At 38.2% G+C, this 15,994-nt stretch overlaps 1 protein-coding gene across 4 annotated transcripts in view; it reads left to right on the forward strand.

Moving 5' to 3' along the window:
• The window catches only part of unc13a (unc-13 homolog A (C. elegans)), a 168,007-nt gene that overhangs the window by 150,541 nt on the left and 1,472 nt on the right, over positions 1-15,994 (forward strand). For all 4 annotated transcript variants that reach the window (XM_062038703.1, XM_062038700.1, XM_062038701.1 and 1 more), the window contains 3 exons: positions 1,671-1,763; positions 7,630-7,789; positions 9,152-12,481. In XM_062038703.1, coding sequence (XP_061894687.1) covers positions 1,671-1,763; positions 7,630-7,789; positions 9,152-9,440 — 542 coding nt within the window. In that variant the 3' untranslated portion in view covers positions 9,441-12,481. The remainder of the gene's footprint in view (positions 1-1,670; positions 1,764-7,629; positions 7,790-9,151; positions 12,482-15,994) is intronic.

The raw sequence follows: 15,994 nt of genomic DNA on the forward strand, positions 1-15,994 counted from the left end.
CCGCTTGAAGAATTGTACTGTGCTTCAACATACAAGTATCATTATGGTGTGTGTATAAGGTAAGACATTATCTGGCGTTTTGTTTCGCAATATTATGCAAAAGAAACTTTTTTTACCTTCTGGTACCTGCTGATCTGTATTTAAATACTGTAAGCCGTGGAAACACCGTAGTTGATCTTCTTTTTCCTCTATCTTCTTATGGGACATTCATCCTCCGCTGTTGCCATTTCTAATATAAAGTAGTGTAAAGTTCTTACTTATATCTGTCAGTAAACTCGCCATGAAAGCCCTAAAACATACCGGTGTAGTGAGTTAACATTATTCACCCAAGGAACTTTAGTTATTAGAGAGTTCCGGTCGGACGGTTTTTCACGGGACACATTTCCTGTGTTGTTTTCGGATGAGGAGATGCTGCTCCGTTATTGATTGAAGTAAAGTCTGAATGTCATTAAAACAGTTAGCTCCATCTTTTGACACTTCCACTCCCGTCCTTGCACGCTACACCGCTACAACAAAGATGACGGGGAGAAGACGCTGTCGAAGGTGAGCCACTTAAATAAGACCGCCAACAAACCGGCGCATACGGAAGCAACTGTCAGAAAGTGGCTTGAAGACAATCTATGCAACATTTTGACCAAAGAACCTCCATTACATGTTATGTACATTTAGGAAAAAATTATAATAATATGACTCCTTTAATGCACCCTATAATCCGGTGCGCCTTATGTATGAAAAAAGATCAGACATAAACCATTCATCTGCAGTGCGCCTTTTTATCCGGTGCACCCTATGGTCCGGAAAATACCGTAACTTTAAAAAATTCAATTTTTTGCTGGGAAGTCCAGTTTTTGTCCTTTCTTACGCGTTACTGTTTGTTTTTCCGCCACTGCAACGAACAAACCTTCTGTCCCCAGCACTCGCAGTGTGGTCTCAGCTAGTGCAGATTGAGGTCATACTTGCCAACCCTCCCGATTTACCCGGGAGACTCCCAAATTTCAGTGCCCCTCCCGAAAATCTCCCGGGGCAACCATTCTCCCGAATTCTCCCGATTTTCACCCACAAAACAATATTGGGGGCACTGAATTTGCGTGCCGGCCCAGCCACATAATGTCTATGGCTTTTCACACACACGTCATACTTGGTCAACAGCCATACAGGTCACACTGACGGTAGCCATCTAAACAACTTTAACACTGTTACAAATATGCGCCACACTGTGAACCCACACCAAACAAGAATGACAAACACATTTCGGGAGAACATCCGCACCGTAACACAACATACACACAACAGAACAATTACCCAGAACCCCTTGCAGCACTAACTCTTCCAGGACGCTACAATACAGCCCCTCCTACCCCATCTCCCGAATTCGGAGATCTCAAGGTTGGCAAGTATGATTGAGGTAGTGGGAAACAGCATGTGGAAATATCACCATGGAAGTAGTCGCACTCGCACTGTCCACATCTGCACTTCCACACGTGCATAAGAAGCTCAGTGACTCTGCCAAAAGTCCTCCTGCAACAAAAATGTCCTGTGCATGAACCGAGTTGCACAAAAATCCTCACCTCGGACTTGGAAGAGGAAACTTGAAGCAGCTTTGTGTCCGTGTTTGGTCGCCTGAAAGAGGAGTCGTTTGCCAACTGTGTGTGTGTCTTGTGTCCCGCCAGGATCTGGGGTGGACGATGCTGTGGGAGAGGTGTCCATCCACGTGGAAATCTTCACTCACCCCAACACTGGCGAGCACAAGGTCACTGTGAAAGGTAAGGTCATTCCTCCATTTTTTACAACATGTGAAGTGGATGGAGCGTGATCGCCGACCGTAGGCTGTAAGGAAGAGCGTAGTACTATGCAGTTGTCATGGCGATGGCCTTACATGCACTGGGTGAAAGCACAGCTGTATTGAGGAGATCATTTTGAACAATTAGCCAAAGAACATGGTATGTTTGTGTCAGACATGTTTGCTAAGGAGCATCGCGTGGTTACATCAGCACAGACCTGGGCAAAATACGGCCCATTAACATTTTTAATCCGGCATAATTTTTTTAGACCCTTAACATCAAAACTGTAGCCGCCGTTATGATGTGCAGTGCTGTTTTTAAATGACCGTAAGTCTTGAACTACGCTTTTGAGTGTTATAAGACTTATTAGGGTAATCTACGTCACGGCAGCTCAGACCAGGAACAAAGCAGAGTGGGCGGGGTTTGTTTTCAGAGCAGCCAGCCCGAAACAGAGACATTTTTACAACAAATGTCTGCATAAAAGTGATAATATATCATCTTGCAGGTGTGTATTACCCTTTGCGTTCATATTTCGCTGTTTGTTCCATTTGTGTTGTGTTTTAAAAGATGTCTATGGAGGAGCTGGTCTGAGAAGTAAAAGAGGAGCAATGTTCATGTGTTGTTAATATTCAGTGTAGAGATGTCCGATAATATCTGCTTTAAAATGTAATATCGGAAATTATCGGTATCAATTTCAACCACCCAATTTTCCCAGGAGACTCCCGAATTTCAGTGCCCCTCCCGAAAATCTCCCGGGGCAACCATTCTCCCGATTTCCACCCGGACAACATTATTGGGGGCGACTGCCTTTAGCGTCCTCTACAACCTGTTGTCACGTCCGCTTTTCCTCCAGTCACATGATATATGCGGATTTTACACACACACACACACACAAGTGAATGCAAGGCATACTCGATCAACAGCCATACAGGGTGGCGTACACTGAGGGTGGCCGTATAAACAACTTTAACACTGTTACAAATATGCGCCACACTGTGAACCTACACCAAACAAGAATGACAAGCACATTTCGGGAGAACATCCGCACCATAACAGAACAAATACCCAGAACCCCTTGCAGCACTAACTCTTCCGGGACGCTACAATATACACCCCCCCCCCCCCCCCCCCCCCCCATCTCCCGAATTCGGAGGTCTCAAGGTTGGCAAGTATGCTCTAGTATACTCTGGACTGAAGCTGTGTGCCTTCATTGTTTTTGAGGCATGTTTAAAAAATAAAAAATAATGCACTTTGTGAAAGTCAAAGTATAGTATTTCCCATAGTTGTAGTGGGTATCAGCATGTCCCAAATTCCAAGCTGCTGTTTTGAGGCATGTTGAAAAAAATAATGCACTTTGTGACTTCAATAATAAATATGGCAGTGCCATGTTGGCACTTTTTTCCATAACTTGAGTTGAATTTGTTCTCTTATTTTGGAAAACCTTGTTTTTGATTGATTGATTGATTGAAACTTGTATTAGTAGATTGCACAGTACAGTACATATTCTGTACAGACGACCACTAAATGGTAACACCCGAATACGTTTTTCAACTTGTTTAAGTTGGGGTCCAAGTTAATCAATTCATGGTAAAGTTACATTGCTTAATGCATCCAGCGGGGCATCACAACAAAATTAGGCATAATGTGTTAATTCCACGACTGTATATATCAGTATCAGTTGATATCGGATTCGGTAATTAAGAGTTGGACAATATCGGATATCGGCAAAAAAGCCATTATCGGACATCTGTAACTCAGTGTTTTATTGTTCATAGTTAATATTGTAAATCCCACTTTCTTTATTTTCATGTACATTTTGGGTGTCCCGTTCAGTAAAAAACTGTAAAATTCCATTCCGTTTTTTGGAGGTGGTCTGTCATAACTTTTTTAGAATTCTATCGGACATTTGGGTCCCTTTTTTTCAGGAACACCAACACACATACTGTACAGCAGATTTTTACAGCTAAATGTGTATATATCACATTTAGCTGTACAATGTGATATATACATTTTACAGCTAAAAGGTATATATTTTAGCTGTAAAATATACAGCTAAATGTGATATTGCCTCTGGCATGTTCTAACATGCCAGAGGCTGTTCACCTTGGAGACCTGCTGCGGATATGGGTATGACCTGGCGCGAGATTTACACACATACATATTGGCCCCCGAGACACATTGTTTCTCTCAATGTGGCCCCTGAGTCAAATTATTTGCCCAGCTCTGCATCAGCACAACACAGGTCTGACAAGGAGTAGGCAGAAGCAGAGTTTATTTAATGCTGACCTTTCTTCATAGCTACTAGAGATCATTCATACTCACCACATATTTTACATGTTGACATTCATGATCAATTTCAGGTCAATTACGGTGATCGACTGTTAACATGGCGGACACATCACTGACAACAGCCAATCAGAGCCAACCTTTCCCCACTCCACTTTTGCTTGTAATTTGCCGAGGGATGCAAACAATAAACGGTACTAATAATAACCGCGGTAAAAGTATTACCGTTTTAAATGAAAATGATCAAACCCCGTGATTGATAACTGCACTGTGATAAACTTACAGACTGGCGCCAGTTTGCTAGCTTGAATGCTAACATGAAAACAAGAGGCATCAATTTAGTAACGTGTCATCAAAGAGTAAACATGCATTTCTTTCAATATGCATTATAACAAAAAGGGTAATATTTAAAAAATGGATATATGTTGATAATCCAACTCATACTGACTGTTATATACAATCTATGGAGATGATATCAGTTGAGATAATAATGAGTCATATATTGGAATATGGGATCCATTATTTAAATTTGTTTCAACTATTAAATTAACCTAAATTATGACTTATATTATCCTTGTGGAAAATATATTGGACACAGTGTGTCGTCAAGATTATGAGATGTGACACTATTGTTCATTTTTTAAATGTTTTTTTTTATTTTTTTATAAATGGCTCTAATGATAATGTAAATGAGGGATTTGTAATCACTGCTACGTTGGAATTCTTTATATTGATACTGTTGTTGATATTATTCATTTTTGTTTGACTACTTTTGGATTGTTATGTGTCATGTTTGTGTGTCCTCTCAATTGCTCTGTTGATTGCTATTCTGAATGTTGCTGGGCCGGTTTTGGTTTTGGAATTAGGATTGTATTATTATTGCATTATCGAATGCAGCTGAGATAGGCCCCAGCACCCCCCGCGACCCCGAAAGGGACAAGCGGTAGCAAATGGATGGATGTGTATAAATTAAATTTTAAAATAAAAAAAACAAGAGGCATTAATGTCTTTCCCCATTAAGAAACAAAAAAACCCAATCAAAACTTATATAAATACATTGCTGTCTGAGCAACTAAGCTATTTAATTGTTCACATTGAACCTACAAGCTGTGCTCTCTTAGCACAGAGTGAGCCTTCTACACGAGACAGAAGTGTCTTTACGGTGCGTTCAAGCACTGCTGTACAAAATAGGACACCGCAACTCCCGTCAGAAATGATAATAGTAATAGTAGATGTTATTTGTTGCACACTTTTCATTTAAATACATCTTAAAGTGCTACAGTACGAACCAATATATAAAACAATTAACGCTAGCCATTAAAACAGATGCAATTCTAAGGCCCTATTGGTGAAGCTTAAGAAACACAAAACATGCAAAATGGTGGGTTTTCTAACAGTTTGTCTATTTTTTTTTCATTATTTGAAAACAATAACTTGGTCAAAAGATTTCAAAAGATTGTGTGTCCTTTTTTAACACATTCAACAATACCGGTTATCATTTTGGTCACGATAACAGTGATATGAAATACATTTGCCAAAGAAGTAAACCGAATGATCCAATTTGGAGCTTAATGCGCATCTGAGGGCAGTAAAATAAATGTCAGCTGTGACTTTTGGAGTTATCCTCTAAAGATGAAGCCATTGTTGAGAAAATAGCTGACTCAATATGGGTTGGTGTGATGTGGAGAAAATCAAATCAAGCCCATGTACAACACATGAGCATTCCTCAACTTTCTCAGTCTTTGTTGCCACTTGTGCCAGCTTTTTTGAAACATGTTGCAGGCATCAAATTCCAAATGAGCTAACATTTGCAAAAAATAGTTTTCCAGTTCGAACATTAAGTATCTCGTCTTTGCCGTCTATTCAATTGAATATAGGTTGAAAAGGATTTGCAAATCATTGTATTCTGTTTTTATTTACGATTTACACAACGTGCCAACTTCACTGGTTTTGGGTTTTGAAAGTTGTATTGAAAGAAAAAAGTCCTACATTTAGGAAACAAATCCCTTTCTGGAAGAGAATCCATCAAAATTATACAAAAATGCCATCATCATTTTGACAAAAATATAAGTCATACTATTAGAAGAATGAAGTAAAATTTGAGTGAGTATTAAAGACCTACTGAAATGAGATTTTCTTATTTAAACGGGGATAGCAGATCCATTCTATGTGTCATACTTGATCATTTCGCGATATTGCCATATTTTTGCTGAAAGGATTTAGTAGAGAACATCGACGATAAAGTTCGCAACTTTTGGTCGCTGATAAAAAAAGCCTTGCCTGTACCGGAAGTAGCGTGACGTCACAGGTTGTGGAGCTCCTCACATCTGCACATTGTTTACAATCATGGCCACCAGCAGCGAGAGCGATTCGGACCGAGAAAGCGACGATTACCCCATTAATTTGAGCGAGGATGAAAGATTTGTGGATGAGGAAAGTGAGAGTGAAGGATTAGGGGGTAGTGGAATCGCGCGATTCAGATAGGGAAGATGCTGTGAGAGGCGGGTGGGACCTGATATTCAGCTGGGAATGACTAAAACAGTAAATAAACACAAGACATAGATATACTCTATTGCCACAACACAACCAGGCTTATAATTAATATGCCACAAATTAATCCCACATAACAAACACCTCCCCCCTCCCGTCCATATAACCCGCCAATACAAATCAAACACCCGCACAACACACTCAATCCCACAGCCCAAAGTACCGTTCACTTCCGCAAAGTTCATATAACACATATATTTCCCCAAAGTCACGTATGGGACATGCACATAGCGGCACGCACGTACGGGCAAGCGATCAAATGTTTGGAAGCCGCAGCTGCGTACTCGCGGTAGCGCGTATCCAACTCAAAGTCCTCCTGGTAAGAGTCTCTGTTGTCCCAGTTCTCTACGTGTCTGTGTTGCTGCAGCCGGCTGCTAATACACCGCTTCCCACCTACAGCTTTCTTCTTTGCAGTCTTCCTTGTTCATTAAACAAATTGCAAAAGATTCACCAACACAGATGTCCAGAATACTGTGGAATTTTGCGATGAAAACAGACGAATTAATAGCTGGCCACAATGGTGTCCCAAAATGTCCGCTACAATCCGTGACGTCACGCGCAAACGTCATCATACCGAGACGTTTTCAGCAGGATATTTCGCGGGAAATTTAAAATTGCACTTTACTAATCTAACCCGGCCGTATTGGCATGTGTTGCAATGTTAAGATTTCATCATTGATATATAAACTATCAGACTGCGTGGTCGGTAGTAGTGGGTTTCAGTAGGCCTTTAAGTTGTACTTTTTGTTGCGGTCGAACAATAAAGGATAAGACTAAAAAAGACTAAAGAATAAAGTTTAGTTTAAGATGATTGCAATTGAATGGAATATTGAATATTGAAACTTTTGCAAGAAAAGATGTAATTGTGCAGAAACAATAGCAATTTGACATGAATAGTACATTCATTCTACTATCAAGAGAATCTTTTAGGAGAAATATGTTGTACTTTTGTTAGAATAAAAGACTTTCCCTCACCTTCCCTTGTGTCTGCCTCTTTCTCTCTGGGTGACAGTGGTGGCCGCCAACGACCTGAGGTGGCAGACGCAGGGAATATTTCGACCTTTTGTGGAGGTTTTCATTATCGGCCCGCACCTGAGTGACAAGAAGAGAAAGTACGCCACCAAGTCCAAGAACAACAGCTGGGCGCCGAAATACAACGAAACTTTCACTTTGTGAGTCGTGAGCATGATGATGATGATGATGATGATGATGTACAGCGGTATGCAAAAAATCTTAGGCTGTCTCTGCAGTAAGTCACATATATACTGAGAGCCTTTTTTATAATTGTTTTCTCTTCGTGAGTTAAAATAATTGATAGTACAAAAGTAAAACCATATCTTTATGAAGATGAAGTCAAAAATATTATGGGATGGAAGCAAAAAAAAATTCATGAAAATAAAATCCGTATTGTACAATGATAAAATAATATTGAGAAAAGTGCCAAAGTGACGTTTTGCAAGAATTTCAGTTGGAATATTAAAAGAAAAAAAAATACATGTTATGAAAATAATGTTTTGAAAGAAAAAAACAAGTAAACTTTTACAGACGTGGAAGTATGTTGTCAGTTAATTTTATGAGAATATAGTCTAAATATTATGTCTTTTTCTAGAAATGGTTTTATTTTACTAGAACAAGTCTTATTATTAGAGTATGTTTTAAAATAAATGTACAATTATTAAAATTGTAGTATTGTGAGGATAAAATATATGAAAGTATATATGAAAATAAAAATCTTGATTCTTAATCGTTAATATTTCAGAGTACAAACAAACTTATTTGAATATAATTTGACGGTTGCTTTTATACATTTATTTCATATGTATATCCAGGGCCGCCCCTCCTTATACGCATATCACGCCCTGATCAGATGGGCGAACCCCGTTTTGCATGAAGAAGAGTCATTTAATGAACGACAAGGCGCTTCATATGAACATAGTCCCAGCCCCTTCCTGCTTCGTCACTGACAAGAATATAATGGCACATTTCCCCAGATAGTCAAACTGTCCTCCACGGCGCACAGGTTAGCAATTTCATGTTTTTTTTCTGTTAAATCTGCAATTTTGCACAACAAATATATATATTGGACAATTTCTTTCCCATGAATTTGTTCTAATAATAGATTTTATCCATGAAGACGCTGTAGTGGTTAGAGTGTCCGCCCTGAGATCGGTAGGTTGTGAGTTCAAACCCCGGCCGAGTCATACCAAAGACTATAAAAATGGGACCCATTACCTCCCTGCTTGGCACTCAGCATCAAGTGTTGGAATTGGGGGTTAAATCACCAAAAATGATTCCCGGGCATGGCCACTGCTGCTGCTCACTGCTCCCCTCACCTCCCAGGGCGTGATCAAGGGTGATGGGTCAAATGCAGAGAATAATTTCGCCACAATCATTGGTACTTTAACTTTAACAAAATAAATGAATCCACTTAAGTTTAGCCATTTGAGAACCACTAGAGGGAGCCACAGTTTGAGAATCAAGAGTTTGCAGTAGGAAAAGATATTTGCTTGACTCTTCCCGTCCTCTGCCGTCAGCACGCTGAGCAGCGAGGTGGGCCCCGAGTGCTACGAGCTGCAGGTGTGCGTCAAGGACTACTGCTTTGCCCGCGAGGACCGCACGGTGGGCATGGCGGTGCTGCAGCTGAAGGACGTGGCGTCCAAGGGCAGCGTGGCCTGCTGGCTGCCGCTGGGCAAACGCATCCACATGGACGAGACGGGCCTGACCGTGCTGCGCATCCTGTCGCAGCGCAACAACGACGACGTGGCCAAGGAGTTTGTCAAGCTCAAGTCGGACCAGCGCTCCGCCGAGGAGGGTCGCAGCTAAGCGGCTTTCTGATTGGACCGCGACCACCTGGCATTCCAGTGCTGTAAATACATTCATTCCAGAGGGAGCCACGTGAGTTCATCACCACGGAATAACAACGTTGGGTCGTCGTCACTCGTGCCGTTACACGCGTCCTATTCGGCTGCACAGGGTGTCAAATACTGAAACTCGTAGCCATTTTCTCCCCCCTTCCCTTCTTTCTGAGAAAGCGCCTTCAGGTAGTCGAACAGAGCACACTGCCTGACACCCACATTGCCTTCTGTCTCCTTCACCCTCGTCTTTGTGATGACAAACACAGACTGTGTGTGTGTGTGTGTGTGTGTGTGTGTGTGTGTGTGTGTGTGTGTGTGTGTGTGTGTGTGTGTGTGTGTGTGTGTGTGTGTGTGTGTGTGTGTGTGTGTGTGTGTTCTTCATGACAAAGTATTACGGCCCTACTGAGAAGAACAACTAGTACAATTATGAACCAAGAATAAAGTAAATGAAGTCTCAATGTTACACTAAAAAAGTAGTCCTCTTTCAAGAAGGAAGTCTAAGTCTCATTAGAATAAAGTTGTAACACGATTGAACGTTAAAATGCTACACCAAAGATTTGGACCTGGAAAAAAGTTTCATAAGAGGAAAATTGTATTACAGGGAAAAAAAGCAGTTAAACGTAAATTTTCTGAAACTCCTGGAAAATAATCATAATGTTTAATAAAACGTAACTGTCGTAAAATTATGAGAATAAATTATTCAACTTTTTTGTTGAATAAATTTGTAATGTTACGCAAAAAAGTTGTAACTTGTTGAGAATAAAGTCGTAACGTTATGCGAACAACGTTGTAACTTTTTAAGAATAAACTCAAAAAAGTTGTAACTTGTTGAGAATAATGTTAAGCAAAAAAAATTGTAACTTTTTGAGAATAAAGTTGCAATTGTATGCGAAAAAGGTTGTGACTTTTGGGAATAAAGTCGTAACATTATACAGAAAAAAAAATTGTAACTTGTTGACAAAAAAGTCGTAACTTTATGCGAAGAAAGTTGTAACTTTTTGAGAATAAAGTCACAATGTTAAGCGAAAAACGTAACTTGTTGAGAATAAAGTTGTAACATGCAAAGAAAGTTGTAACTTGTTCAGAATAAATTGTAACATTATGCTAAAAAGTTGCAACTTTTTGAGATTAAAGTCATAGCGATATGCAAACAAAGTTGTAATTTATTAAGAATAAAGTCATACTGTTAAGGGAAAAAGGTTGTAACTTTTGAGAATAAAGTTGTAACATGCTAAAAAAGTTGTAACTTTTTGAGAATAAAGTCGTAATGTTATGCGAACAAAGTTGTAACTTTTGAGAATAAAGTCGTAACGTTATGCGAACAAAGTTGTAACTTTTTGAGAATAAAGTCGTAACGTTATGCGAAAAAGTTGTAACTTGAGAACAAAGTCGTAATGTTATGCGAAGAAAGTTGTATTTTTTTGAGAATAAAGTCGTAACGTTATGCGAAAAAAGTTGTAACTTTTTGAGAATAAAGTCATAGCGTTACACAAAAAAAGTAACTTTTTTTAAGAATAAAGTCGTAATGTCATGCGAAGAAAGTTGTAACTTTTTGAGAATAAAGTCATAGCGTTACACAAAAAAAGTTTGAACTTGTTGAGAATAAAGTCGTAATGTTAAGCGAAAAAGAATTTTCGGGAATAAAGTCGTGACATTATGCAAAAAAAGTTGTAACTTGTTGAGAATAAAGTCGTAACGTTATGCGAACAAAGTTGTAACCTTTTGAGAATAAAGTCGTAACTTTATGCGAGGAAAGTTGTAACATTTTGAGAATAAAGTCATAGCGTTACACAAAAAAAGTTTTGTTGAGAATAAAGTCGTAATGTTAAGCAAAAAAAAGTTTTAACTTTTTGAGAAAGTCGTAATGTTAAGCGAAAAAGGTAACTTTTTGGGAATAAAGTCGTAACGTAATGGAAAAAAAGTTCTAACTCGTTAAGAATAAAGTCGTGATGTTATGCAAAGATAGTTGTAACTTTTTGAGAATAGTCATAGCGTTACGCAGAAAAAGTTTGAACTTGTTGAGAATAAAGTCCAAACGTTATGCGAACAAAGTTGTAACATTTTCAAAATAAAGTTGTAATGTTATGCGAAGAAAGTTGTAACTTTTTTTAGATAAAGTCGTAATGTTTAGCGATAAAGGATGTAACTTGTTGAGAATAAAGTAGTAATGTAAAGCGAAAAAAGTTGTAACTTTTTGAGAATTAAGTTAGTAACATTACGCAAAAAAAAGTTGTAACTTTTTGAGAACAAATTGTAATGTGACGCAAAAAAGTAACATTTAATAGTGCTGTCAAACAATTTTTAAAATAGGATTATTCACACTTTAGAATTTGATTAATCAAGAATAATTGCAGTATTTTACGCAACTGTAAAACATCAAATTACATTTCGAAAAGTCCTAATATTGCACGACATAAGCCACAAGTTTTTGAGAAATTAGTTACACTCATGAAAATAAGTCTCCATTTTCTTTAAATAACATCGTAACATAAAGGCCTAATACAATATAATGAAGGGAAATGTGTTATGAAAGTAAACATTTGAATGATATGACTTTAATCTCTTGAGATACTTTTTCTTATCTTTCTGAGGTCACATACATTCCACATGTAAGAGCGGCCAATAAAAGCACTCTGCAGTTAGGACACACGCACAAGTTTATAAGATTCATATTTCATACTCCAGATTCTATTTATAGATTGTGGTGACGTTATTATTCAGGAGTGTTACTTGATTCTGGAACGGCGCACGCTGCCTCACACCCTCAATGCCTTTTGTGTCCGTCACCCTCGTCTTTGTGATGATAAACAAACACCGAGTGTGTGTGTGTGCGCCTGTATGAGTGTGTGTGCGTGTAGTCATAGAATTTTGTGTCAGTTTTTGGCTAATTTGCATCTGACTTTGTTACTGTAAACATTCCAGATTGAGGAAAACAGGAATTCCCTGACACGCTAACACGTCCCCGTGGTTACGCCACCAAAGCACAAATGATTGGCAGGAAACCAGAAGGTAAAGTGTGACCTCTGCTAAAAGGGCTGGTGACATTTTGCAAACGGGCGACTGTGCTTGAGTCAAAGAGTGCAGAACATGTCGGGTCTTCATTCTCGCTGACGACAGTCAAAAATTGTCTTTTGTTGTTTTTAAAGATGCAGTACACAGTGGAGCCTCCAAAGTACAATTGCCATAGGAATCAGACCGTTACAGCATCAAAATTCCCCATTTATGTGCAAGTACAAGTTTAAGAATACATGTAAAAAGACGTTAAAAATAACTAGAGATGTCCGATAATACCGGTATCGGTTCCAAATTATCGGTATCTGTTTCAAAAAGTAAAATTTAATGACTTTTTAAAACGCCGCTGTGTACACAGACGTAGGGAGAAGTACAGAGCGCCAATAAACCTTAAAGGCACAGCCTTTGCGTGCCGGCCCAAACACATAATATCTACGGCTTTTCACACACACGAGTGAATGCAAAGCATACTTGGTCAACAGCCATACAGGTCACACTGAGGGTGACCGTATAAACAACTTTAACACTGTTATAAATATGCGCCACACTGTGAACCCACACCAAACAAGAATGACAAACACATTTTGTGAGAACATCCGCACCGTAACACAACATAAACACAACAGAACAAATAATACCCAGAACCCCCTGCAGCACTAACTCTTCCGGGACGCTACAATATACACCCCCGCTACCCCGCCCACCTCAACCCCCTGCCCCCACCTCAACCTCCTTATGCTCTCTCAGGGAGAGCATGTCCCAAATTCCAAGCTGCTGTTTTGAGGCATGTTAAAAAAAATAATGTACTTAGTGACTTCAATAATAAATATAGCAGTGCCATGTTGGCATTTTTTTCCATAACTTGAGTTGATTTATTTTGGAAAACCTTGTTACATTGTTTAATGCATCCAGCGGGGCATCACAACAAAATTAGGCATAATGTGTTAATTCCACGACTGTATATATCGGTATCGGTTGATATCGGAATCAGTAATTAAGAGTTGGACAATATCGGATATCGGCAAAAAAGCCATTATCGGACATCTCTAAAAATAACAAATGGTGTGTGTGCCTACTGTCTACAGACTACTGTATTTTCCGGACTATAATCGCTCCTTTTTTCCCATAGCGTTAAACTCTGCGGCTTATGAAACGATTTTGCTAATTTATGGATTTTTCTTGGCTAACAGCCATCATGTTTTGTATTCAACAAATAGTTTTTATATTTCGGTGACAGAGACAATGAATAGGTGTGTTATTGTTTGTGCTATGGTGCCATCTTCTGGACGAGTTTGCTCACTGCAGGTGCTGCGGGTTGACAACATACTTCCCGTTTCATGCCTGAAGTATACCCGTCCATAGCGTTTCTGCTCGAAAGGATTCTTCATTCATCACTGAGCAACGTTTGTAAGTTTTACAATATAACAAAAACAATTCTTACTTACTGAACCGTCCCATGTGTGATTCTGTAAGTGTTTTTATGCATATTTGTACGTGTTGTTAGCATTAGCGAGTATGCTAACATGTTTACAAGTGTCTGTGTTAGTATTATGACAATGGCATTGTTTTTGTCTCGTAAATTCACCAAAATGACGCTGATCGGAGAGCTGGCTTCCACAGCGAGTGGGTCCACCTCTGTTATGTTTGATCAGCTGTTTTACTGCCGTGTGACAGGCACCGATTGAATAAATATTTACAAAATTGTTTGTACCGGTATATATTTGCAGGCTAATATATGTAAAATATTTTTTCTTCTAAAATTTGGTGGGTGCAACTCGAATAGCAGTGTGCTCTGTAGCCCGGAAAATACAGTAGTTCAGTTCATCTTAATAATAATGTGAACTCAGTCGTGTTGTACTGAGCAGCCAGGACAGGTCTTAGATTTTGCCTTTGTCTTGTCCAAATTGTTCGACTTTGGGGGTTCCACTGCTGTAGAACCCGGGAGAAATGTACTAACTCCAATTCCATGTCAAACGAAACATGAATGAAATAATGATGAATATCGTTTGTTTTTGTCAAAGGTCACAGGGTATTTTTTTTCCTCCTATTCTGGCCTCCCATGAGCGCTTCCCCTCTCTGCTGAAGATCCTCTCTTCTTAACCTTGTGTCAGATTGGAGCTCTATGCATCTAATCCATACAATCTGACTCGTCGTCTCTCTTTGAATGTTTACATTCTTCTTATAGCAGCACAAGTGGTGGTTTCAACAGACAAATGTTACAGTTTGTTTAGAATTTATAAATTTAGCTTTTTTTAAGAATGTTTAGTATTTGGGCCACACTGATAGATTTTAAAAAATAAAAATAAAAAGTAAAATTATGAATATTTATGTAGTTATATTTTGAGAGTAAAGTTATAAAGTTGTATGTCAAGAAAATAAATTATATGAATACATTTGTAAGGCTGTAAGCAAAATACACAGACTGAACTTGTAAAAATGCAAAATATTGGACATTTTGTCTTTTGAGAGAATTATACCATGTCAAGGAAAACTCACGTTACAAGATTTACGATGTAAAACCTGAAGAAGTAATTTTTTTGAGAAAGTCGTGTTTCAAGAAACAATTGTCAAAGTACAATGAATCAAATTGGAAGGTGCGAGTTCGATCAATGTGTGAAATGTTATTTTGTCTTCTAAAATAATTGTACCATGACGTTACGAGAATTACTGTACAACTAGAAAAAAGTCACATTTTTTGGAGGAAGTCTTATTTGAAGAAGAAAAAAAAACATGTATAAAATTGTGAGGTTACAAGCAAAAACATGTTTTTGTCTTTTAAGGAAATCATAATATGACAGGAAAAACTCACATTACAAGAATTGTGAGTCAGTAATATAGTCAGTAAAGTCAGTAATATATTTTGTTTTTGGAGAAAAGTCTGAGATTAAAGTTGTATTGTAATAACGCAAAAACTTAACTTTTACAAAAAAACTAAAAAACATTGGGTGTCATGAGAATAACATTTTTTACAAAAAGAAGTATTTTTGAGAAGTTGAACTCACATCTAGGGTAAGTCATAATTTTACTAAATAATACAGGAACAAAATGGTGTTACTAAAAAAAATTATAATAATTTAATAAAGAGGTTGTAAATGGGGATGTCCGATAATGTTTTTTTGCCGATATTGTCCAACTCTTTAATTACCGATATCCACCGATACCGATATACAGTCGTGGAATTAACACATTATTATGCCTAATTTGGACAACCAGGTATGGTGAAGATAAGGTCCTTTTTTTTTTTTTTAAATTAAAAATAAAATAAGATAAATAAATTTAAAATAAATTATTGAATAAAAAAGAAAGTAAAACAATATAAAAACAGTTACATAGAAACAAGTAATTAATGAAAATGAGTAAAATTAACTGTTAAAGGTTAGTACTATTAGTGGACCGGAAGCACGCACAATCATGTGTGCTTACGGACTGTATCCCTTGCAGACTGTATTGATATATATTGATATATAATGTAGGAACCAGAATATTAATAACAGAAAGAAACAACCCTTT

This window comes from Entelurus aequoreus, linkage group LG27 (assembly GCF_033978785.1).
Source record: "Entelurus aequoreus isolate RoL-2023_Sb linkage group LG27, RoL_Eaeq_v1.1, whole genome shotgun sequence".
Taxonomy (NCBI): Eukaryota; Metazoa; Chordata; class Actinopteri; order Syngnathiformes; family Syngnathidae; genus Entelurus; species Entelurus aequoreus.